This window comes from Chrysemys picta, chromosome 10 (assembly GCF_011386835.1).
Source record: "Chrysemys picta bellii isolate R12L10 chromosome 10, ASM1138683v2, whole genome shotgun sequence".
Classification (NCBI taxonomy): domain Eukaryota; kingdom Metazoa; phylum Chordata; order Testudines; family Emydidae; genus Chrysemys; species Chrysemys picta.
In genome coordinates this window covers 64303850-64330782 of record NC_088800.1, presented here as the reverse complement: position 1 = coordinate 64330782, position 26933 = coordinate 64303850, and the positions used below count along the sequence as shown (strand labels likewise).

At 45.6% G+C, this 26933-nt stretch overlaps 1 protein-coding gene across 2 annotated transcripts in view; it reads left to right on the top strand.

Moving 5' to 3' along the window:
* Positions 1-26933, top strand: part of GRIN2A (glutamate ionotropic receptor NMDA type subunit 2A) — a 311958-nt gene that overhangs the window by 200148 nt on the left and 84877 nt on the right. For both annotated transcript variants that reach the window (XM_005295240.5, XM_024100633.3), the window contains 3 exons: positions 22210-22415; positions 26038-26206; positions 26333-26486. In XM_005295240.5, coding sequence (XP_005295297.2) covers positions 22210-22415; positions 26038-26206; positions 26333-26486 — 529 coding nt within the window. The remainder of the gene's footprint in view (positions 1-22209; positions 22416-26037; positions 26207-26332; positions 26487-26933) is intronic.

Sequence of the window (26933 nt, the reverse complement as noted above, 5' to 3'; positions counted from 1 at the left end):
TCTTCGGATGCATATAGAATGGAACATATATTGAGGAGATATATATACACACATACAGAGAGCATAAACAGGTGGGAGTTGTCTTACCAACTCTGAGAGGCCAATTAATTATTTTTTTCATGAGGTTGATGGATTTCCATTCCATACGGCTAAATGCAGTGCCTTGCATAATGACAGGTTTCAGAGTAACAGCCGTGTTAGTCTGTATCCGCAAAAAGAAGAACAGGAGTACTTGTGGCACCTTAGAGACTAACAAATTTATTAGAGCATAAGCTTTCGTGGACTACAGCCCACTTCTTCGGATGCATATAGAATGGAACATATATTGAGGAGATATATATACACACATACAGAGAGCATAAACAGGTGGGAGTTGTCTTACCAACTCTGAGAGGCCAATTAATTAGTTTTTTCATGAGGTTGATGGATTTCCATTCCATACGGCTAAATGCAGTGCCTTGCATAATGACAGGTTTCAGAGTAACAGCCGTGTTAGTCTGTATCCGCAAAAAGAAGAACAGGAGTACTTGTGGCACCTTAGAGACTAACAAATTTATTAGAGCATAAGCTTTCGTGGACTACAGCCCACTTCTTCGGATGCATATAGAATGGAACATATATTGAGGAGATATATATACACACATACAGAGAGCATAAACAGGTGGGAGTTGTCTTACCAACTCTGAGAGGCCAATATATATATCTCCTCAATATATGTTCCATTCTATATGCATCCGAAGAAGTGGGCTGTAGTCCACGAAAGCTTATGCTCTAATAAATTTGTTAGTCTCTAACTGGAGTATTGTTTCCAGTTCTGGCCATCACATTTCAGGAAAGATGTGGACAAATTGGAGAAAGTCCAGAGAGAGCAACAGAAATGATTAAAGGTCCAGAAAACATGACCTATGAGGGAAGATTAAAAAAAAATGGATTTGTTTAGTATGGAGAAGAGAAGACTGAGGGGGGACGTAAGTTTTCAAGTACATAAAACGTAGTTACAAGGAGGAGGGTGAAAAATTGTTCTCATTAACCTCTGTGGATAGGACAAGAAGCAATGGGCTTAAACTGTAGCAAGGGAGGTTTAGGTTGAATATTAGGAAAAACTTCCTAACTGTCAGGGTAGTTAAGCACCAGAACAAATTGCCTAGGGAGGCTGTGGAATCTCCATCCTTGGGGATTTTTAAGAACAGGTTGGACAGACACCTGTCCAGTGCACAGGACTGGACTAGATGACCTATTGAGGTCCCTTCCAGTCCTTCACTTCTATGATAGCTTCACTTTAATTGTGTAGCCTACATTATACCTGCTTGGGGCAGGAACCTTGTTGTCTTATGTCTGAGGCACTGTGTGCACCAGCTATCTAAGTAACAAATGCTAATTTTATATCCATGAAGTTGGCCATCAGTTTTATTAACTGCACAGGAGAACTCACATTTCTTGAGTCTGCTTAGGCTTCCAATTCAAACTGGGCACACTCTAGCATAGTACTCCTTGTACTAACATCATGGCAATTCATTTGCATAGTCACTGAACGGCAAAAGAGGATTTTGCCTATTTATAATTACAACTGTTTGTATTACATTAGTGCCTAGAGGGCCCCAACCAAGACTGGGGCCTTGTGGTGCAAGTCACAGTACAAACACACGAGACAGTCTCTGCCCTGAAGAGCTGACAGTCTAAATAGCCAAGAAAGCCAACACATGAGAAGAGACACAGACAGAGAGATGTAGTAATGTACCTAAAAATCACTCAGCTGGTCAGTAGCAGAGACAAGGATAAAATCCAGCTTTCCTGACTCCCAGGGCCATGCCCTGTCCACTTGACTGACAGAGCTGCCCCTCTGAACAAAAAGTTAATTGAGAATAATGCAAAGTTTTACAAACCTTGGGTTGTCTAGAAGAGACACTTGATTTATGCATGGTTACAAATGACAGATAATGGTTTTGTTTTAACTCAACTTTACTTTTAATTAATTCATAGTTAGTTTAGTTGTATCTTCTGTTAAAATCCTGACAGTGTTATTAATCTGCTCTGTAATTTAACAACGGGGGAAGAGAAGCAGACACACAGGAAGAGAGTCTGGTTGCCAACAATCAATTATAATCTGTATACCACATACTGCACACTTTTTGTCCATTCTAACCTGCTGCTGTGAAATCTTGTCACCAGAGTTGTGATGCTCCCACACCACTTCGGTTCAATAAATGCTGCCCTTTCATAGCCTTCATTGGGAGCAGGGTAGAGTGATCATGTTAGATCTTCTATTCCAATGGGGGAGAGGGTAAAATAAGCAAAAGCAAAAATCCTGCAGTCCTTATTCAGTCTTCATTCATGCCACAATAAGGGACTAAGGACTGCAGGATTTCACACATGTACACTAATACAATGCTCAATGTTAGGATGAATTAACTATAGTAATAACTCTCAATGCAGAACCTTTCATTTTCAAAGCATTGTAATAATATGAACTAATGCACCTCTTCGAGTAGTGTCTCCCCTCAGATGGGGTCTTATCACACCTTCTGCTCAATGTATATATGAATTCATTAGGTGGGTTGGTAAGGAGACAGGAAATATGGTGCCTTCGGCATGCTGGCTAGAAAATGGATACCTATAACGAAGGAAAATAGTTAAATCCATGCACTTCCTGGACGTAATCAGAAAGGACATGTCACCAGCAGTGCATAAGAGAGTGCAAATTACATCTGACTACATTATAGATGGGCTTAAAAGGATTCGATTTTAGTTGGTAAATATCAGTAACTGTCAATTTTATGACACACAGAGAAAAATATTTCCATCAATAATAATCAAAATTTACAGATAGGCAAAATAAGAAAAATGCTGCTTGAGAACTTTTTAGAGTTTGATTTAGGGACATTTATTTTGTATATTTTGACATGAGCTGCTGGGAGCTTGTCTTTTAACGGTTATCAAGCTTTAACTTTTTGAATCTCAGATAGTCATTAAATAATTGTCTCTCCCATAATTTCCCACAACTGTGAAGAGGTAAATGGATAAAAATAAAAAGCGTAAGCCCCATAATTTTGTGTAACACTTAAACCAATAAAAATAAAGGCTTAAAATAAGCATCAATATCATCATTGAAATTATAAAATAATAAAAATAGAATTCTGCCAAGCCTAATGAGAGCTTTTACACCTTACAAATTACATCTCATTACAGCACAGCTTTCTGAACAAACCTTTAGAATAAACTTATGCAAATTGTCCCTAAGATTCCTGTTCCTTCCCACGCAAATATGTAATGAGTGCTCTACTTTTTCTGCACTATATTATCATTGTCCAGTGGCCGACAAGAGGCAGTGGGCATTTTAGGGTTGTAAAATACCCACTTCACTTGTAATGCTTCATTCTTCTCCGTTATACAAACTTGCTCTATTTTGCTTATGTGTTTCAAATCATCAGGACCTGATATAGATGTCTAGACTCTTCAGTTTTAAATTCTAATTCTGTCTATTGTGATGCCACCAAGATCATTAGGGAAAGAGAATTAGTAGCATAGGGCTGCAACTTAATCTGCTGATGGCAACAAGTAGCAATGCTCGCTATTTCTGTTTAGTACTTCCATTTATGTATTTGACAATATTTTGCATAGCCTACATTTTGGCAGTCGTTATGGCTTATTTATGCCCAGCAGGATGTACACTGGCAGAGAACAAATGGCACTGAACATACATATTTGTGTTAAGACTTCAGAATGTTGGATCTTCTGTTGAAATATCTTTTTATATTCCTATTAAGAATTAATGGTGACAATTTTCTTCTTGATGGTGATAACCAAGAGTTTATGCGTTCTCCTTATTAGTGCTTGTTGAGGTCTCGGCTGAGGTTCGGCCCTCAGCGGGGCTGTGGTGTATCCCACCGCCTCGCTCTGGTCTGCCGTCAGTCCTGGTCCGGCAGTAGTGTGGGACAGCAAACACACGGTTAGGGGCTCAGGTCCTTAAGCAAGGGCTGAGCCAATAGTTCAGGAAAAACCCCGGGCCCTCAATCAGGGCGTGGCAGCAACCACGCCGTCTGGGGCTCAGGCCCTTAAGCGGGGGCTGAGCCAATAGGTCAGGAACCTAGGCCCTTAAGCAGGGGCTGAGTCAATGAGTTTGTAGCAGCCCAGGCCCTAGGTCAGGGCGGGGCAGCAATCAAATAGTCAGGAACCCAGGCCCTTAAGCAGGGGCTGAGTCAAGGGGTTTGTAGCAGCCCAGGCCCTAGGTCAGGGCGGGGCAGCAATCAAATAGTCAGGAACCCAGGCCCTTAAGCAGGGGCTGAGTCAAGGGGTTTGTAGCAGCCCAGGCCCTAGGTCAGGGCGGGGCAGCAATCAAATAGTCTGGAACCCAGGCCCTTAAGCAGGGGCTGAGATAATGAGCAAGAGGTCCCAGCCTCTCTAGGCCAGGGAAAAGGGGGAGTCTGCCACCCAAGGAGTGGGTGGCAGGGGGGACGCAGGCCCTCCCACTACACTGCGTCCCAGCCCGGGGCCCTAGCAGCGGCGGAAACTCGCTGCTGTCAGTGGGGATCCTGGCCGCAACACACTGACATCGGCTCTGGCAGTGCTGCAGCCAGACTGGGGTCGGCTGCCCCCGGGCTACTTCCACACTCCCCCTCGTAGAGTACCTGGGTCGGACTAGGGTCCTCGTGGTCTCCACCAGCACCGGTTCCTCCGGGTAGGTAGCGAAGGGTAGGTTCGGCTCCTCCTCGGGATAGCTGGAAAGGGGCAGGCTCGGCTCCTCCTCGGGGTAGCTGGAACGGGGCAGGCTCAGCTCCTCCTCGGGGTAGCTGGAACGGGCCAGGCTCGGCGGCTCCTCAGGGTAACTGGAACGGGGCAGGCTCGGCCAGTCCTCCTCGGGGTAACGGGCAAGGGCTAGGCTTGGCTGGCCTGGTGAGTCCTCAGGCCGGTCGCGGCCTGCTGCTGTCTCCCAAGTGGGAGCTCGGCCACAGACGTCTGCTCTCTCCCGCAGCTTGTTCTCCACTTAGCTCTGCAGGTGGGCTTTTATACTTCTGGGTCAGTGCCGTGACCTCTGTGGGGCGAGCACCATACCCAGTGGCTCCGCCCATGTTGGTATTAGGGGAGGTTTGGCCCTCAGCAGGGCTGTGGGGTATCCCACTGCCTCGCTACAACCCTGCCCCTAAGGCTGGCTCCTGTCCATCGGGGCCAGACCCGTCCAACTCTCCCAGGTGGGACAAGAAGTCCGCATTTGCGTGGTCCTTACCGGCTCTATGACGGATGATATAAGCATAGGGCTGTAGTGCCAGGTACCACTGCGTTAGCCTCATATTATTGTTCTTCATTCGGGCCAACCACCGAAGCGTGGCGTGGTCGGTGACCAGTATGAAGGGGGCCCCTAGGATGTAATAACGCAGGGCATCACAAGCCCATTTTACTGCCAGGGCCTCCTTCTCTATTACAGCGTAATGCCTTTCTCGCGGGAATAATTTCCGGCTGAGATATATAACGGTGCTACTCCCCATCCACCTCCTGAGAAAGGACTGCCCCTAGTCCTACCTCCGAGGCATCGGTCTGGAGGATGAACCCTCGGTTAAAGTCGGGGCTGTACAGGACGGGTTCGCGGTAGAGACAGTCTTTGAAGGCCCTGAAGGCGCTGTCACACACCGGGGTCCATTCCACCCATTTGGGACTGGTTTTAGTCAGGAGCTCCGTTAAAGGGGCTGTGATGGAGGCAAAATTGGGGATGATCCCCCGGTAATAGTCCGCAAGTACGAGGAATTGGCGTACGTGGCACTTCGTAGTCGGTGGTGGGCATGCTGCTAGGGCTTGAACCTTTCCCACAAGTGGTTTCACTCCAATAGTGTAGCCCAGGTAGGTGGTCTCCTGCCACCCGATACGGCATTTCTTTGGGTTGACAGTTAACCCTGAGGCTCGTAGGGACCTCAGGACAGCCGCTACCTGCTCCAGGTGGTTCTCCCACCGGTCGCTATAAATGACGACATCGTCCAGGTATGTGGCCGCGTACTCTCGATGAGGAAGAAGGAGGCGGTCCATGAGCCGCTGGAACGTCGTGGGGGCACCATGGAGACCGAAGGGCATCCGGGTGAACTGGTAGAGGCCTGTGGCGGTGGCGAAAGCAGTCTTTTCCTGTGACGTGGGGTTGAGGGGAATCTGCCAGTACCCTTTGCTTAGGTCAAGGGTCATGAGGAAGCAGGCCTTGCCTAAATGGTCCAGCAGCTCATCTACCCGAGGCATCGGGTAGGCGTCAAACTTCGAGATAGAATTGACACGGCGAAAATCAATGCAAAAGCGCTGTGTGCCGTCCGGTTTGGGAACCAGGACTACTGGGTTGTGCCACTCGCTTTGTGACGGTTCAATGACGCCCAGCTGTAGCATCGCTCAGACTTCCTCCTCGATGACCTGCCGCATACGATAGGATTTGGGTCTAGTTGACTCTCGGATCACCACCCCCGGCTCCGTCTGAATGGTATGGTACACGAGGGTCGTGTAGCCCGGCTGGGCGGTGAACGTCCCACGGAACGCCTGCAGGAGGCACCTGGTCTGTTTTCGTTGTTCCACAGTTAAGGACTCTCCAAGCTGAGGTGTTGTGGTGTCTTCGCTCGGGGTAACCCGAGGCCCTAACTTGGGCTCTGGTGGACAGGGATTAATTAAGAGGCCTTCCCGTTCCCGCCAGGGTTTCAGGAGGTTGATGTGGTACCGATGGACTTTTCTCCGACGCTCTGGCTGGTTAATCTCATAAGTGACCGGGCCGATCTTCCGGATCACCTCACATGGCCACTGCCACCGGGCCAGTAGTTTTGATTCACTGGAGAGTAAGAGAAGTAGAATCCGGTCGCCGGGTTGGAACTCGCAGACTCTGGCATCTCGGTTATATGTTTGGGCCTGAGCTTCCTGCACGGCCTTCAAATTCTCTCGAGCTAGAGTCCCGGCTTGCGCTAGACGTCCCTGAAGCTGGAGGAGTGGGTGACGGGGCTCCCAGGTCTCTCTCATGAGATCCAGCAGTCCCCTCGGACTACGGCCATATAACAGCTTGAAGGGAGAGAATTTTGTGGAGGTCTGGGGTACTTCATGGACAGCCAGGAGCAACGGTGGTATCAATTGGTCCCATCGGCGCAGGTCCTCGGGGGAGAACTTGCGCAGCATGTCTTTCAGGGTGCGGTTGAACCGCTCGACCAGGCCGTCGGTTTGCGGGTGATACACAGAGGTGCGTAGCTGCTTAATCCCAAGGAGTCTGCAGACCTGCCGCAGCAACTGGGAGGTAAAGTTGGTACCCTGGTCGGTGAGGATCTCCCGGGGCAAGCCCACGCGGGCAAAGACCTTGATGAGTTCGTCGGCAATGGTCATTGCGGTGATGCTCCGGAGCGGGATGGCTTTGGGGAAGCGGGTAGCGTAGTCCACCATGACCAGGATGTATAGAAACCCGGCCCGGCTCCTCGGGAGAGGTCTCACCAAATCCATGGCCACCCGCTTGAATGAGGTCTCCATAATGGGCATGGGGATTAGTGGGGCCGGGGCCGTCCATGAGGGAGAGGCTAGCTGGCACTCCGGACAGGAGCTACAATAATTTTGCACCTCCTGGTGCACCCCAGGCCAGAAAAACCGGGACAGAATCCGGGTGAGGGTCTTTTCCTGACCCAGGCACCCAGCTGCGGGGACGTCGTGGGCGAGCTTCATCACCGCTCGCCGGTGGCACCAAGGCACCATCAGTTGTCTCTGGACCTCCCCATTGCGGGAATGTCGGTCCACCCGACAGAGGCGGTCGCGTCGTAGCTTGAAATGGGGCCATACCTTGGCCCGGGTGGGATCAATCAGAGCGTCGTCTACCGCCGCCAGCTGTTCATATGCCCGACTCAGGGTGGGATCCTCCCTCTGGTCTCTGCAGAAGTCTGTGCCGATCTTAGGGCCATCCGCCGACGTTGGTGGGGGGCCTTTAGGCACGCCTTCCTGCCTCTGATGTCCCACCTCTTCAGCCTCCTCTGCGGGGTCCTCGCGGCAGTTCCCCTCCAATGCTGGGGTGATATCGGGGCTCTCCTGCACATGGGAACCCAGGATGCACGGGAACTCTGGCCAGTCACGCCCCAAGATCACGGGGTAGGCGAGTCGCGGGGCCAGGCCAACCACCATGGTTCGCGTGACACCGTCAACGGTTAGTGGGACTCGGGGACTGGCGTAAGCTCGAACGTTGCCATGGATGCACTGCAATAGAATGGTTCCCAGCTGGAGGTCTTCAGGGAAGCCCAGGCTTTGGCGGACTAGGGTCTCACAGCCAGAGTCAACCAGGGCCCGCATCTGGCAGTCTCCGACAACTACGGGCACGGTGACCTTAGCAGCCTGCGGCAGTTGGGCACGATTTTCTCTGGCACAAACGTGCCCAAAGCTGCAGTCCATCTCTGTGAAGTCCCGTTGGAGATGCCCACGCTTCCCACAGGAGAAACAGGGCCCGATTTATGGTCACCCTGGTCTGGCTGAGTCTCCCCCCTGACTCCTAGGGGGCCTCCGCAGGCCGCGGCCAGCCCCGGCCTCGGGCCCCTGGGGGTCGGGCCGAGGGGGACCCTCAGGACGTCTATACTGGGGCTCCTGACTCCACGGGGAATTCCGTGGTTCGACTCAGGTGCTCGTCCATCTCTCGGGGTTGGGGCGATCGAGTCCTGGAGGGTGGCCAGGCATAACCGGCCTGACTGGGGCTTCTGCCGCAAGGAAGTTCTCCATGAGGGCGACAGCAGCCGCGACTGTTGGAGGCCGGTGATGGAGGACCCAAGCCCTCCCCCGTGATGGGAGAATGTGGATGAACTGTTCCAATAGAATTTGCTCAGTGAGCTCTTCGGGGTTCTGCCTGTCGGGCTGTAGCCACCGCCGACACAGGCCTCTCAGCTCCTGGGCCACCAACCGGGATTGGGCACCTGGGGTGTAGGACAGACCCTGGAACTGCTGCCGGAAGGTTTCCAGGCTGATGTCTAAGGCGTCTAAAATCGCCACCTTTACCCGGGTATAGTCTCTTGCATCCTCCGTGGATAACCCCCGGTACACCGTTTGCGCAATCCCCGTCAAGTATGGTGCCAGGAGGGTGGCCCACTGGTCTAGCACCCACCCGGCAATGTGTGCGACCCTTTCGAAGGTCACCAGAAAGGCTTCGGGGTCATCCTGTGGTCCCATCTTGGTCAGTCTTACAGGCGGGGTGAGTCGGGGAGCCCCGTCCGGGTCTCCCGGCTGGGGCCAGGTGGGCCAGGGCAGGGCTGTCGCCAGCTGCTGTAAGCATTGTTGCTGGAACTCCCGGTTTTGCACAGTCAGGTCTTGTATCAGCTGCTGCTGTTGGGCTCCCAGTTGCTGGACGAGCTGCTGTTGCTGTTGAAGCTGGGACACCTGCTGTCGCTCCTGGCTTTCCCTCAGGAGCATGAAGAGCTTGGTCAAATCCATGTCTCCTATGGGGGACCGCTCCCCCCCGGACCCCTTCTCACAGGTGTCTAGGGCTCATGCCCACATCCTGGGCAAAGGTCCCCACTTCTGGTATCACGTGTAGAGGTCTCGGCGAGGTTCGGCCCTCAGAGGGGCTGTGGGGTATCCCACCGCCTTGCTCTGGTCCGCCGTCAGTCCTGGTTCGGCGGTAGTGTGGGACAGCAAACACACGGTTAGGGGCTCAGGTCCTTAAGCAAAGGCTGAGCCAATAGTTCAAGAAAAACCACGGGCCCTCAATCAGGGCGTGGCAGCAACCACGCCATCTGGGGCTCAGGCCCTTAAGCGGGGGCTGAGCCACTAGGTCAGGAACCCAAGCCCTTAAGCAGGGGCTGAGTCAAGGGGTTTGTAGCAGCCCAGGCCCTAGGTCAGGGCGGGGCAGCAATCAAATAGGAACCCAGGCCCTTAAGCAGGGGCTGAGTTAATGAGCAAGAGGTCCCAGCCTCTCTAGGCCAGGGAAAAGGGGGAGTCTGCCACCCAAGGAGTGGGTGGCAGGGGGGACGCAGGCCCTCCCGCTCCACTGCGTCCCAGCCCGGGGCCCTAGCAGCGACGGAAACTCGCTGCTGTCAGTGGGGATCCTGGCCGCAATACAATGACATAGGCTCTGGCAGTGCAGCAGCCAGACTGGGGTCGGCTGCCCCCGGGCTACTTCCACACTCCCCCTCGTAGGGTACCTGGGTCGGACTAGGGTCCTCGGTGGTCTCCACCAGCATCGGTTCCTCCGGGTAGGTAGCGAAGGGTAGGTTCGGCTCCTCCTCAGGATAGCTGGAAAGGGGCAGGCTCGGCTCCTCCTCAGGGTAGCTGGAACGGGGGAGGCTTGGCTCCTCCTCGGGGTAGCTGGCACGGGGCAGGCTCGGTGGCTTCTCAGGGTAACTGGAACGGGGCAGGCTCGACCAGTCCTCCTCGGGGTAACGGGCGAGGGCTAGGCTTGGCTGGCCTGGTGAGTCCTCAGGCCGGTCGTGGCCTGCTGCTGTCTTCCAAGCGGGAGCTCGGCCACAGACGTCTGCTCTCTCCGGCGGCTTGTTCTCCACTGAGCTCCACTGAGCTCTGCAGGCGGGCTTTTATATTTCCGCGTGGGCGCCGTGACCTCTGAGGGGTGGGCGCCGGACCCAGTGGCTCCGCCCACGTTGGTGTTAGAGGAGGTTCGGCCCTCAGCGGGCCTGTGGGGTATCCCACCGCCTCGCTACAGTGCTGTACTAAGTGATGTAGGAGGATTACTGACTGCTGAAGCGGTACTTGTTGGACTCAGAGGGTCCTCACATATGAGCTGTCTGTTGTGCTTGGAGGCCAGCATGGTTAACTGTGAATGGAAGCTGAAATAGCTGGGGTGGAGAATGGAGAAAGGAGGAGATAGCTACAGAGCAGCTGAGAGTGGAGAATACAGAATGTCCTATGACTAAACCATATGTCTTGAACCAGAGATAAGCGAAGAACAACTCAGCTGGACTCTTTCCTGTAGTGCATGGTTTGATTAGTAGAAACAATCTCCTCTTGTTCCTATAATTGATCACAGTGATGAGCAGATTGAACTAAATCAAAGTCCTGGAACTGAACTACACAGCTTTCTCCTCTCCCTGTAAGGAATTGGCAACCAAAGCCTTGTTGCAGTGCTCCTTATTGTAGGACCAGATTTTTATTGCGATGTTTTGTGCTTCTGAAACCAATCTTTTGCAGCCCAGGTCTATCCGAATGGCAAATTTGTCATACTACAAATACCTCTGCAATAGATTGGCTCTGGGCTCACCTTCATGGGCTTTTGATTGTAAACCCATGTGCTTCTAGCCACATGGAGTGTGTTCTCCTGGCAAGAAAGTAAATCCTGTCACAATTCAGCAGAAATGAAGCTGAAACTACTGTCAGGCTCTAATCTCTGCTGGCCTCAAATGTGGAAAGGGGAATGAAAAATGTCCCTGCTGGTCTTCTTGTTTTCCCCTTTGTCGTCTTAAGAGGAGACAGTCTCTGAAAGTGTCCTTTGATAGAGTAGCAACATCCCGCATGCTCTGCTCTCCTCTTCTGTTGAGGGAGGAGTAGAGGAACCCAGCAACCCTTCACTGGGGATGAGGGAGAGGCATTGGTGGAGGAAGACATGGTAGCTGTGGCAGCAGGCTATACATTTGTGTTTGTGAGTCTTGATTAGAATCCCCTCTTAGAAAGTCTTACAGCAGAGCACTTCCATTGCCTTTCATATTGCTGAGAATGCAGCATCTCATTCACTCATTGACTAGAATTATATGCGTGAAATCATTGTCATTTTTTTCTTTCCTACAATTGCTCCTTTTTTATATTAAAAAGGGAGATTTTTAAACCAACATCTAAAGAAATCGCCAGAAAAATCATATACCCACCCTCTGAAATGAGCCCTCAGTACTTCTCTGATATTTATGCTTAAACTTATAAAATACACTCAATTTTGCAACTTGATATTTTATCCTACAATACCAAACCATTATTCATCCACCAATTCTGATTAGTATTTTGCTTTGCATAATATCTTCATGGATTTGCTATCTTCACTGTGCAGTTTATTATGTATAGCCTTTCTCCTGGTTAGTTGTTTAACTCAGATAATTCTTGGAGCATATTTTCTTTCAATTTAAATTCTAATAGTGCGCATTAGAGTGCCGGAATTGGTCTGTGCAAAGAGAGAAACTGTTATAGCGCCTTAGTGATTTGTTTTCTTCTTAAAAGGCCCTTTGGCAAATGTATGCTAATTAAGAGCAACAAACCTATAACAAATATACTGGTAATACATGTCCCTTTCCCCATGTTTTAGATTGATAGCTAAAATGCCTATTTTCATCAGAATATATTATATGTTTGCATACAAACTGCACTCTATAAAATGTTACATTTCCCATTGCATTGATAAAGATCTAGTTAAGCTACACTTTAAACCAGCAGAACATGTTTCTTGACCCAATATATTTCCAGAGGTCCTTGATGGAAGACTACTACCGCCTACTTCCCAATGTACAGTCGTCTCCCTCAAGCACTGCATTCCTACTGCTACACTATTGAAAAGCTTTGAAGTTCATTCATTCATAGCTGAGGGAGATCATCCCCTGCTTTTGAGGTTCTAGTATACATATCAAATGTAGTTCAGCTTTTAGAGAATATAAATTAAAATAATGTTGCATCAGAATATACAGGGTCAGTGTAGTGTACCTTTGTCAGTGATACCAATATACATCAATCAAATTGTTTTGGTTTTTTTGTCTTTTTAAAAGACTAACCCAATTCAGCTCAATAGTAGATTTTCAGACTTGATTGGAGGATGAAGTTTCAAACTCCCTTTAAATCAGTGGGTATAGTTAAAATCAGGCATAATCAGGTGTTGAGAATTGTACAAAAAATCAAATCTGTGCATTATTGCATTGAATTGCAAACCATTATATGCAATTGCATACAAATTGCCCAGCTTTGGCAAAACATTTCCCTGTATAATAAATGCTCAATTATTTAATTTTCTATTACCCAAGATGCGTTTGTTCAATGTTTGTAAAGTACTTAAGTCCCTCACATGAAACCTTTTAAGTGCAAAGGGTTGTTAATAATAATAATTAATAAATAAAAATCTGATTAGAATGACAGTCCAACACACTGAGTTTCCCCCAATAAAAGTTTAAAATTAGTCAAAAATATGGCTTCAATATGAACAGTTTTTCCTCACTGAGATGATTATCTCAAAACAGTTACAAGATTGTATTTAAACCCAAATTAAAGTACATTATTCATCGCTACCGTATAGTAAACAAACAGTGGTCTCTGAGTAAAGATACTTTTTAAAATGGTCATATTTTGAGATAGGTTTTTCAAAAAACAAACATCCCTAGCATCATACCTTGAAACTTATAAAATACACTCACATTTGCAACACGATATTTTATCCTACAATACTAAACCATTATTCATCCACCAATTCTGATTAGTATTTTGCATTGCATAATATCTTCATGGATTTGCTACCTTCACTGTGCAGTTTATTATGTATCTTTTGCATATTTCAGTTAAAGAGGAATGCATCCAAGCTGGGTATCACTATCAGGGCCGGCTCCAGAGTTTGGGCCGTCCCAAGCAGCCAAACAAACAAAAACAAACAAAAAGCCACGATGACGATCGCGATCTGCGGTGGCAATTCGGCGGGAAGTCCTTCGCTCGGAGCAGGAGTGAGGGACCATCAGCCGAATTGCCGCCAAACAGCTGGACGTGCCGCCTCTCTCCGAAGTGGCTGCCCCACGCACCTGCTTGGTAAGCTGGTGCCTGGAGCCGGCCCTGATCACTACTGTGCAGAGGATAAGATCCAATACATCAGGGATCGGCAACCTTTGGCCCGCGGCCTACCAGTGTAAGCACCCTGGCGGGCTGGGCCGGTTTGTTTACTTGCCGCGTCCGCAGGTTAGGCCGATCGTGGCTCCCACTGGCTGCGGTTTGCCGTCCCAGGCCAATGGGGGCTGTGGGAAGTGGCGCGGGCTGAGGGAATGTGCTGGCTGCCACTTCCCGTAGCCCCCATTGTCCTGTGACGGCGAACCACGGACAGTGGGAGCCGCGATCGGCTGAACCTGCGGACGTGGCAAGTAAACAAACCGGCCCGGCCCACCAGGGGGCTTACCCTGGCGGGCCGCGTGCCAAAGGTTGCCGATCCCTGGTCTTGGTTATAAACAGAGGTGGGTGTAACCTACAAAGTAGAAAGATTTGGATATTATTTTAAAATATAGGGATGTGTGGTCTAGTGGTATGAGCACAATAATGGGAGCCAGGAACTCCCCAATTATAAGACATCTCTGATGCTAACTAGTCCCAGTGTTGGCTTTGGTAAATCACTTAAAATTCTGATCTGGGAAAGCAGTTACATGCTTAAAGTTAAGTATGTGCATAAGTTCTTTGCTGATGTAGGAGCCTTAACTTCTCTGCCTCAGTCCCTCAGTCTGTAAAATGAGAATATTTATCTACTGCACAAGGATGTGGTGAAGAAGAAATGTTTAAAGATTTTTAAAATAGTATTTAAAATTCTCATTCGTACCATCATTCAGATTCTTGTTAACAATACTATAATTCAACTTAATATACAAAAATGCAAACCAGAAAACTTCCAAAGTTAATTTTAATATTAAATCCTTCCTATTTTGTAATTAAACACTTTAATTCTGTAAAAACTAAACAATATGCATGCCAAATGAAAATAAATAAATGAGAAGAAAATGTGAATTTGAAATTCAGAGCTGTGGCTGATTTACATAAATTGTGTGTTTACATTAAAAATGTATACTGTTCAGCCATCATACTGCTCAGAAGTCTAAATATCATGTGAAGATGGAAGCTGTTCACTCATGTGTCTAGCATCTTTGACAGAGCAAATCCAGTGTCTGTGCTAACCAGTTCTTAATTAGAACTAGCAATATCCAGCCCAAACATTGCTCAAGAAGGGCGATCTGCAGGCATTTTCTAATTAACATTACACATCATCTACCATTCTCAAGTCACCAGCAAGATTTCCTGAGCATTTTTCTACCACTTCCTCTCATCATTGTCCCCTCCTGCTTCGATACAGTATAGACTGACAGTGGCTTGTTGCTGTTTGCCATGCTGGTCAGTGGAGAGCTTTCCAATAGACATGGACTAATTCCCCGATACCACAGAGCCCAGCTGAAGTCAATGGGACCTTTTGTGAGTATAGCAATCCATCTGGATGGGTCACAATGTATGACTGAGACCTAGGAGTGTGTCTTACTTGGTTCCATTGATGAACAATGCTGACATACAATGTCATCGCTAACTTTCAGGTTAGTTAGTTAATAAGTTACTAGGCTGACACTGTTAGAGTAAATCCCCTACCTGAATGTGGCAGTTGTTATAGATAGTGGGCCCAATTTTGGGGGGAGCTCAGCACCCCGCAGTTTGCACTGTCTTGATCTGCAGTTGTAAATGATCAACACTTCTTAAAAATCAGTCCCCCCCGCTTTTTAACTCTCCTCCTCAGAACAGTAAGATGGCAATAACCATAATTGAAACATAGAACACTAAACTATGAAACATTTTCTTTAATCCTCATCTTTATATGAACAAATAAGCTCAGATTCCAGCTGGCAGCTTGTAATTATATTTCCACATATGACAGAGATTCAGCAGAATAATAGGAAGAAGCAGTGGCTTGCCAAACAAGAAATCTTTTACAATTATACATCATGTTGTCTCTTCACGTAGCTATGTCTACAGATGCACTGCCATATTCATGAGTAGGTAAATGCAACAGAATCCCGGCCATGTCCTCTTTCTATTTTTCTTACTGCTGTGAATAGACAGGTGGGAGGTAGATGTTGGGTTGCCAACTTTCTACTTGCAGAAAACCGAACACCCTTGCTCCACCCCTGCTCCACCCCTCTTCCAAGGCCCTGCTCCTTCTCTGAGGCCCCGCCCTGGCTCACTCCATCCCCCCTCCCTCTGTCACTCACTCTCCTCACCCTCACTCACTTGCTCATTTTCACAGGGCTAGCTCAGTGGGTTGGGTGCAGGAGGGGATGAGGGCTCTGACTGGGGTTGTGAGCTCTGGGGTGGGGCCAGGGATGAGGGTTTCAGAGTGCGGGGGGGCGGGGCTCTGGGCTGGGGCAGGGAGTTGGGGAGCGGGAATGGATGAGGGCTCTGGCTGGGGGTGCAGGCTCTGGTGTGGGGCTGGGGATGAGGGGGTTGGGGTGTAGGAAGGTGCTTTGGGCTGGGACTAACTGGTTCAGAGGGTGGGGAGAGGGATCAGGGCTGGGGCAGAAGGTTGGGGCACAGTAGGGGTGAGGGCTCCAGTTGGGAGTGCAAGCACTAGCGTGGAGCTGGGTATGAGGGGCTTGGCATGCAGGAGGATGCTCTGGGCTGGGATTGAGGGGTTCAGAGTGCTGGAGAGGAATTGGGGGGCAGGCTCTGGGCTGCACTTTCCTCAGGCAGCTCCCAGAAGCAGCAGCATGTCCCCACTCCGGCTCCTACGCGGAGGCACAGCGAGGCAGCTCCGCACGCTGCTACATTCACAGGCTCCACCCCCACAACTCCCATTGACTGCAGAGCTACAGAGCTGATGTTTGGGGCAGAGGTAGAGCGCGGAGCCCCCAGCTGCCCTTACACCTATGAGCCAGAGGGTGGACATGCCACTGCTTAGGGGAGCCACATGGAGCCAATGCAGGCAAACCCTGCTGCGCCGCTGACCGGACTTTTAACAGCCCAGTTGGCAGTGCTGACTGGAACCGCCAGGGTCCCTTTTCAACCGGGCGTTCCGGTGGAAAACCGGGCACCTGGCAACCCTAGGTAGATGCTGCTACTCTGTGCAGTTTGAAATTCTGATTATTTTTATTGCAATGTTTGCCACTTCATTTGACTGAAGTTTTAATCCTTTTGGAACTCTCCCAGTACCAGCTGGTGGAGTTCATAAAATGGTTTCACCCTGGGCAAAAATGTACATGATGTCTGTGTGCTAACACACCCAAGCACAGACACTGCTGCAAATGGGATTATATGCTGTTACTCGGCAGACAATCCCTTTTTGAAATGCAGCTCTATCATACAGATATATAGGATTATTTTCATGCACGTGAAATTGTTTTTCTCCTAATGGCCTAAATTCTTTAATGGAATCACATGGGGATAGGTTGTATTTTTATCAAATTTCAGGCCGAAACTTTTAAAGTAGGATACAGAAGTCAGGCTCCGAAATCCCCTTGATTTAGAATTGGGCACCTATTAGGCTACTTTGAAAATTTTAGCCTTAGTGTATAAGAAGTAGCCATTCTCATACTTCCTTTTGATTTGAGTCCCTGTGCATCCCAGGAAGCCAGAAGCACAAACTGAATAGAAATTAGGCCAGGAAGAGCATGTGCTTAAGTGCTGCCCTGAATGGGAATGGATTTAAGCATGTGCTTTGACTTAAATTATACTCTTTGGTGGTGACGACAGTCTTTTATATCTTTGTTTGTACAACACTTAGCACAATGGATCCCTGCTGGAGCCATTGGACACTACTACAATAAAATTTAATAGTATGTGGGATGGGTCTCTACAAAATTAAATATAAGTAATTTATGGCTTGAAAAACAGGAGAAATAAATGTTTCTAAGAGCAGTATTAACTTCTACTGCACACTCTGATCCCCATCCGTAAGGTCACAGAATGACCCATGGTAGCACAGCTGAGCCAATGATTCTGCTCATGTTGGGAATGGGTCCCTGGAATTTTCTGAAGATCCTCTTCCTGCAGGATTTTCAGGCCGGGTGCCTGATTCTCCACTCGAGTCAATTGAGAAAAGCTTCACTTAAGTCACTGCAGAGAAAATGGTGTAAAGCCAGGATGACAACAGGCCAGTTCTCCAAAAGGTGCATCCCGGTAGTTTTGGGGGGATTGAATGTTGTGGGTTTTGCGTTGGACATCTGCAGTGTCTGTAGCTGGGGAAATTGAATGTAAGACTGACTGTGCGTAATTCATACAACACTGATACTTCACTAACTATCAGATTGTGATCTCTATCCCTCAAATGATCAGTTTTCAATTCAAATTGAAATTCAATGCTCTTTGCTCCTTGAACTATTAATTTAATTTTTAAAGATGACAAAACAACAATAGTATTTATTCTTTTAATTTCTAAAAATGTAGAAGCATCACCAAACCCTACTTTGCTTTCATGAGTCTGGCCTAACAGATTGTACTGTTAATTCCAACCTGTTTTTTTAGAGAAACAAATGTTTGTCAGATTCGTGATTATGTTATTAAATGGTTTTCGCTAAATTAGTCAGGAATTGGGAAAAATTCCTAGGATGCATAAGTGGCTTGATAGCTTATTTGTACTTTTCATTATCATAGGGCTCAGGTAAACTGTGCAATTATATTTGAAGATACAAAGCAGTTATAAACATTCTGAAGAGGGAATGCTATAAAAAGAGTTCACAATGTATTGAAGTAATATGTAGAAATACTTGATGTTTGGATAGCAGAAAGAGCCAAGATTGGTTGAGCAGAGACAGATATTGAGCCTGATTTTAATCTCTATTACTCTATTTTAAATCACGACTTAACCCCACTGAAGTCACTTAAGTGTAAAATTTATGCAAGATTGATCAGGATTGGGGCTATTACCTTAGGAATGTGTGTAATTTTAAAAAATGTAACGAGGACAAATTTTTTAAACAAAATTTAAATTTAAAATTTGGCTTGAGTCTTCAAAATAGGCCAGAAATGATAGAATACATTATTTATTGTAAAGTTAGAGGCTTTGCTTGCTTGTTAAGCTTTTAAGGCTATTGTACTTCTAAATAAAACAAGTTAGAATGCATTATTTGTAATGAGAAGTAAAACATGCACAATTGGAATTTGTTCTTGCCAAATATGACAAAATGACCTGGCCATTTTTACAGGTCACAGAAAAAAGCGAAATGCTTAGTGCTTTACTTCAGTCAGCTCTAACAATGTTTTAATAAATGACTCTGCACTTTTGAGAACAGTAAGAATATGAGAACATAAGAACAGCCATGCTGGGTCAGACCAATGGTCCATCTAGCCCTGTATCCTGTCTCTGACAGTGCCCAGTGCCAATGCTTCAGGGGGAATGAACAGAACAATTTCAAGTGATCCATCCCCTGTCATCCAATCCCAGCTTCTGGCAATCAGAGGCCAGAGCATGGGGTTGCGTCCCTGACCATTTTGGCCAATGATGGAGCTATCTTCCATGAATTTATCTAATTCTTTTTTTAGCCCAATTAAACTTTTGGCATTCACAGCATTTCCTGGCAATGAGTTTCACAGGTTGACTGTGTGTTGTGCGAAAAGTATTTTCTTTTGTTTGTTTTAAATCTGCTGCCTATTAATTTCATCAGGTGACCCCCCAGCTTTTGTGTCACGTGAAGAGGTAAATAACTCTTTCCTATTCGCTTTCTCCATTCCATTCATGATTTTATAGACCTTTGTTATTCCCCCTTAGTAATCTCTTTTCTAAGATGAACAATATGTCCTCTTAATCTCCCCTCATATGGAAGCTGTTCCATACCCCTAATATTTTTTGTTGTGCTTCTCTGTACCTTTTCCAATTATAGTATATCTTTTTTGAGATGAGGTGACCAGAACTGTATGCAGTATTCAAGGTGTGGGCATACCATGGATATATTTAATGGCATTATATTTTCTGTCTTATTATTTATCTCTTTCCTAATGGTTTCTAACATTTTGTTAGCTTTTCTGACTGCCGCTGCACACTAAGGCTTGGTCTACACTACCCCCCCTAATTCGAACTAAGGTACGCAACTTCAGCTACGTGAATAACGTAGCTGAAGTTCGAAGTACCTTATTTCGAATTAGTTCAAACTTACCTTGGTCCACACTCGGCAGGCAGGCTCCCCCGTCGACTCCGCGGTACTCCTCTCGGCGAGCTGGAGTACCGCAGTCGACGGCGAGCACTTCCGGGTTCGACTTATCGCGTCCAGACTAGACGCGATAAGTCGAACCCAGAAGTTCGATTTCCAGCCGTCGAACTTGCCGGTAAGTGTAGCCAAGGCCTGAGTAGATGTTTTCAGAGAACTTTCCACAATGCTTTCCAGATCCTTCTTGAGTGGGAACAGCTAATTTAGACCCCATCATTTTATCTGTGTAGTTGGGATTATGTTTTCCAATGGGCATTACTTTGCACTTATCAACATTGAATTTCATCTGTCATTTTGTTGGCCAGTTTAGTTAGATCCCTTTGTAACTTTTTGCAGTCAACTTTTGACTTAACTACCTTGAGTAATTCTGTATTGTCTGCAAATTTTGCCACCGCACTGTCACCCCTTTTTCCATATCATTTACGAATATGTTGAAGAGCACAGGTCAAGTACAGATCATTGAGGGACCCCCTGCTATTTACTTCTCTCCACTGTGAAAACTGACCAGGTACTTAACTGTGATCGCTTTTATCCCATGACTGCTTATTTTGCTTAAGAGCCTTTGATGTTGGACCTTGTCAAAAGCTTTCTGACAGTCCAAGTACATAATATCAACTGGATCACCCTTGTCCACATGTTTGTTGACTTCCTCAAAGAATTCTAATAGATTGAAGAGGCATGATTTCCATTTACAAAAACCATGTTGACTATTCCCCAACATATTATTTTCATCTATGTGTCTGATAATTCTGTTCTTTACTACAGTTTCAACCATTTTGCCTGGTTCTAAAGTTAGATTTACTGGTTGGTAATTGTCAGGATTAGCTCTGTAGCCTTTTTAAAAATAAGCATTATGTTAGCAGTCATCTGGTACAGAAGCTAACTTAAGTGATAGGTTACGTTACAGGGCTAGTAGTGCTGCAATTTCATTTCTGAGTTCCTTCAGAACTCTTGGTTGAATACCATCTGGTCCTGGTGACTTATTACTGTTTGACATATCAATTTGGACACCTTAATCTTGGACAGTTCCTCAGATTGTCACCTAAAAAGAATGGCTCAGGTGTGGGGATCTTCCTCACATTGCCTGCAATGAAGACGGATGCGAAGAATTCATTTAGCTTCTCTGCAAGGGCCTTATCTTCCTTGAATGCTCCTTTAGCACCTCAATTGTCCAGGGGCCCCACTGCCTATTTGGCAGGCTTTCCGCTTCTGATGTATTTTAAAAAAATGCTGTTAGTTTTTGTGTCCTTAGCTAGTTGCTTTTTGATTTTGGGGGGGGGGGGGGGAGGGGCTACACTATTATACTTTTATACTTTACTTGCCAGAATTTATGCTCCTTTCTATTTTCCTCACTAGGATTTGACTTCCAATTTTTCGAGGATGCCTTCTTGCTTCTAACCTCCTCTTTACTCTCTTTAACCATGGTGGCATTTCTAAGTCCTCTTACAGTTTTTTTTTTTTGGGGGGGGGAGGAAACAATACATTTAGTTTTAGCCTCTATTATGGTGTTTTTAAATAGTCTGCAAGCAGCTTGCAAGCATTTCATCCTTGTGACTGTTCCTTTTAACTAGCATCCTCATTTTTGTGTAGTTTCCCTTTTTGAAGTTAAATGCTACTGTGGTGGGCTTCTTAGGCATTTTTTCCCCTACAAGGATGTTAAATTTAATTATATTATGTTTGTTACTGAGTGGCTCATTTATATTCACCTATTATACAAGAATAACATTCTGATGAATTGATAATCAGTCCACACTTGTAATACCCAGAGAATGCCACTGCAAAGATTTCCAGATTGTAACTTGTCTGCTGGTTGTGAAGTTTCATTAATACAACTCTCTATTGTATTAGTGTTAATTTGTTACCTAGAAGGTGGCATTCTTAATAAAAATGCCAAGCTTTGAGGTGTGTATGTTGCTAAAGAATGCCTAAAGGAGAGAGGTGTTGGTAAGTATTGTTTTGTTTCAGAGAGTTATGCCAATAACACTCTATAAAATTGACATACATACATTTTGTTCCTAGATAGGAAACTCTTTGGAGCAGGGACAATTGCATGTGTTTTAGATAGCACTGCTGGGGGTACCCGTTGCTGCTGTAGTGCAAATATAAAATATTATTTTCAAAATGTTAACCATGTTATAGCCAAGGATTAAATAACAATCAATGTTGTCACTGAGACTAGCAGACCTTTACCTACATTTTTCCTCTTAAAAATTATATATCCTCAGTTGACTTGACCCTACTGGTTTTTCTCTCTTAGTGTATCAGCTGAATATTTCTAAACCAATTCTGATGGAAAATTAAGACTCTCTTTCCAATATAGTTTGTGGAAACTATGTACCAGTCCCCTAAAAGCGACAGCCCCCAGCAAGCAGATGTCAGCAGTGTGTGTCTCTCCATGTTTCAGGTGGGAAAATGGGAGAACAAGACTCTGAGCCTGACGTATTCCGTATGGCCAAGATTTAGTTCTTTCGCAGACAGTGACCCTGATGACAACCACTTGAGTATTGTTACCCTGGAGGAGGCCCCCTTTGTCATCGTTGAGGATATGGATCCTTTGACAGAAACTTGTGTAAAAAACACTGTGCCATGCCGTAAATTTGTCAAAATTAAGTAAGTACTAACTTTTCTTGGGAAATATCTTTGTTTTCAAATACACCTGAGCTTTAGCTTCTTCTTTTTCTTCCCATCAATTCTCTCCTTTATTTCTTTTATTTTGCATTTTTTAAATATATTTCAATTTTCTCTATTTTTCTTTTTTCGTTCCTTCTGCATTTCTTTGTTTTGTCCCACTATTCATGTCTTTGTACAAGTTTTTCCTTTTTGTGATATGGACTGTTACACACTTTTGCTTCTGATTAATGTTATGTAAATCATATTAAATCAGTGACTCGATAATAAATTCACAGCAAATTCTCAATCATGAAGACTTAGTTGTTGAGTCATATGGAAATAGATTACACTACTGGGGAAAAGGTTATAATTTAACAGAAGCTTTTAAAACTGATTTAAGAATGTCCAGCCATTTTGAAATGTTACTGATTTGATGAATCCTCTGACAGTGGCAGATACTGAAAAGATGTATTTTTTTGTATAATATTCTGTAAAGAAAGCTCTGTGACACAGAATGCCAGTGTGTTGTACTTATCAGTGTGTCATACTTACCAGGCTCTATTCCCACCTCTGCCTCTGATTTTCTTTGCAATATTGGACCTGTCACCGAGGCTGAACCAGTGCCCATAGAAGTCAAGTGGGAATAAAAATCTCATTGATTTCAATAGGTGTTGAATCAGGCCCTTAGCCATGCTGTGCCTCTGTCTACACAGCTGCAAAATGAGTGTAATAATAATGGCATTTACCTGCCTCACTGGGATGTTATGAGGTTCAACAATGTTTGGAGATACTGGGAGGAATGGTGGTTTATAAGGATCCATCCAGAGCCTCTTGAAATCAAAGAAAGTATTTTGATCGATTTTAGGAAGCTTTGATCAGGCTCTAAACTTCTTGTTGTTGTTATTATATATTCCTACAAAACCCTTAGTGTTACCATGGTGTCACAGGGTCAATTTACAGCTAGGTGTCCTAGCCACTCTGGGGATTAGCTCCTTCCAGGTCTGGAGCCCCCTTCTGTTGCTCCTTGCACACCCAATCTACTGCTCTCTCTCTCTCTCTCCAGCTGCTCCTTCTTTGTGACTTGACCCTCCACCCAGGCCACTATATATGTTTCCCCCTTCCAGGGTATCAAAATCTTTCCTTGATAGCAGTCTCTGGCAGTCTTCCCATTCAGTACCCCACAGTGCCACTTCCGCAGTGGCTGGCAGGGGAACCTGGGCCCACCCTCTACTCCAGGTTCCAGTTCAGGGACCCTCTAATCAAGAAGCTAAGATCTGTTCCCTCCTTGACCTTAACACCTTTTCCCTCAGCTCTTTCCTTACCTCCTGGTTTCCCCAGGTTTTCCAGCTTCACAGCTCCTTTCTCCTAGAGAGTAACTGTAGCTGCAAAAACACCTCCCTTCTCCCAGGTAGTGACTGCAGTCTGCTTCCCTGCAGCTCCCTCCGCTATCAGTTTCCTGGCTTTATAAACTCAGCCCAGTTCCTTCCTCCTCAGCTGGGCTCCCTCATTCGGGCAGGGGATTACTTATCCCACCACTTTTCAAGGGGCAGCACTCCGGCTCTTTGAGGGCGGCACTTTTCAAGGGGCGGCACTCAGGCCTTTTATTTATTTGTTTGTTTATTTGCTTCGGCAGTGGCACTCCGGCCCCTTTTGGTTTTTTTGCTTGGGGCAGCAAAAAACCTGGAACCAGCCCTGCCCTCATCTGTGGCCTGTTTGGTTACCTGGCTTCCTTCTTAGCTTACATTAACCCTTTCAGGGCAAGTGTGGGGTGCCTATCAGACATGGCCTATCAGAACACTCACATTTTTGTAAATTGCTATGGTCACGAAATGTGCATTGAAGTAAAATAGAAGAGCAAAATTCTCCTCTTAAATCCACATGGCTGATCTGAGTTTCGCTATTCTGCTTGCTCTTCATGCACAGAACTCTGCTTGATGCTGGTGGGAATTCTGTGTACTTATAGGGGGCAAAATATAGGGGCCCAGAGCCACCTTTGGAACTGCAAGGAGATTTTTCTCCTCACTTTCAGATTAAAATGGATTGTAATGATTTAATATAACTCTCATGTGGGAGAATTACATAACTGAAGGCATAAGTGTGTCTCTCTCACCTGTTGGAGCTATTGTACTTTTGTCTAAATAATTAAATATTCATTGGGCAAGGGAGAAGGGCTGGCTCCGTAGCCTGGTGGTTAAGGCATGTGGTGACATGAACCTGTGAGTGCCTTCACAAACAGGTTATTTGCTATTCTGGCTGCTCTCTCTCTCTCTCTCTCTCTCTCTCTCTCTCTCTGTCTCACTCACTCACACACTCCCACCCGCCCACCCCTGGACATGAGAAATCTTTCCAATGAAAGTTTCATTGAAACTAATTTCCATGAAAACTTTTGGTTTTGACTAATTGACATTTTCTGAGGAGAAAATTAATTGAAAATTTCCCATCCAGCTCTAGTCAAGACCATACAAACCTCCCTACATAGGAGGACAGTATATTCCAGTGGTAAGGTTAATGGAATGGGAGTTATGAGGCCTATGTTGTATTGCAGGGTCTGCTGTTGAACTTCTATATAACCTTGGGAAAGCTACTTCAGTTCTATATTTCAGTTTCCCCATCTGATTGGGCTAATAATACTTGCATCCTTTTAAGTAGTGTGACATTTATATGTGAAAAGGTCTCTATAAGAACTAGGTTTTATTTATTATTATATGTTTGAAATGAGCCTTGTACTAGAGACATGCTTTTGATGTATGTAACACTTATTTATAAGGCTCAGTTCAATCCTGCTGAGTCTTTTAAAAATAAGAATTTTATTGGCAAGACCTGCTAACACCATATAAAATGTCATATGTGCACTATTATTTCTAAATTGATCCAAGACAACAATGGTCCTTGTCAATTGCTTCGTAGTATGGCAAAATGTTTATTTAAGCCTCTTTTGCTCATTATCTGACCAATTTAGCCTCAATATACAATTCCACTACCACCTCCATTGAAGTCATCCAGTACTGAATTAGCTCAGTATGTTAAGTCTCCTTTTCTTCCGAGTGCTATTTCAAGTACATCAGTAGTTTTAAATTGGATCCAGTGCTACCTTCAAATATATGGGTAGCCATCCCCCTCTTGTAAAACTAGTTACAGGAATTTGTAGCTGGCTTACAAGATACATGGCAGAAGTGTGATACCAAACAATCCAATCTATTGCTAATCAAATCTATCTGTGGTATTTATAAGGTACTGTCACCATCCTACGTAAATGCTGAACAAATTTATGAAAAAGCAACACATTGGAAGGCAGAATTTTACCCCACTGTCTATGTCTCACTTTTGTACAGACTCTCCCCGACTTACACAAGCGTTCCGTCCCACAACGCCTTGTATAACTTGAATTTTACGTAAGTCGGAAACGTATACCCGACCATTACGCAAAAAAATGAAAACAAAAAACTATTTCTAGCTTACGGAACTTTTTCTGTAAATGCGGATTTGCATAAGTCGGGTTTGCGTAACCCGGGGGTCGTCTGTATTCCACTTGACTTCTGATAAATACAGTAAAACTTGCTAGTATGTAGCCTCTTCTGTTTTTCGTAAATGAACTGGTTGGTTCTTTCTCTCATGTTAACAGCAACTCAACTAATGAAGGAACTAACATAAAGAAATGTTGCAAGGGATTCTGCATTGACATCCTGAAGAAGTTATCTAGAACTGTGAAGTTCACGTATGACCTATATCTGGTGACGAATGGGAAGCATGGCAAAAAGGTCAATAATGTGTGGAATGGAATGATTGGTGAAGTAAGTTCTGTTAGGTAAAAGAACTCTTAAGTAAAACCTTGGCAAACAAGCGTTTTGAATTCATTTGGAGAAATATGGTATACCATATATGGGTAACGTTGTTGGTTTCTTCTCTTTCTGGATCAGGTGGTCTATCAGAGAGCAGTTATGGCTGTTGGTTCTCTTACAATTAATGAAGAGCGTTCAGAAGTGGTTGACTTCTCAGTGCCATTTGTTGAGACTGGGATAAGTGTCATGGTGTCAAGGAGCAATGGCACGGTGTCTCCATCTGCATTTCTAGGTATTTTTTTTTCTCCTTCCAGATCAGTTTAATTGCATTTCCATAGACTTTGAGAGCTTTTGCTATACATCACAAAGAATCTGATTGCATTGTTCCTCATTATTTGCTATATTATATTTCCAAGTTCTAGTGTCTTTTACAAATGTTAGCTCACATTTCACCCAAAACACATATCTTACCAATAGTCGTACAAACTAGATCTTACAAGTATTTAGTGAAAATCTACACTGATTGCACTTAAAAAGTTCCTGTTGTTTAGAATATTCCTACCTTTTTCAGACCTCTTTTAGACCTCTTTTAAACCTCTCTTAGATTTAAACCTGAGAATCAGCACTATCCCTCCTAATGGAAAGCTCTTTCTTTGTAAGCATGACTACTGTGGGTAAGTTACATCCACCACAGAATTTCTTTTGCTGGTTTTATCTTTGATGAAATTCAAGTTTGTTT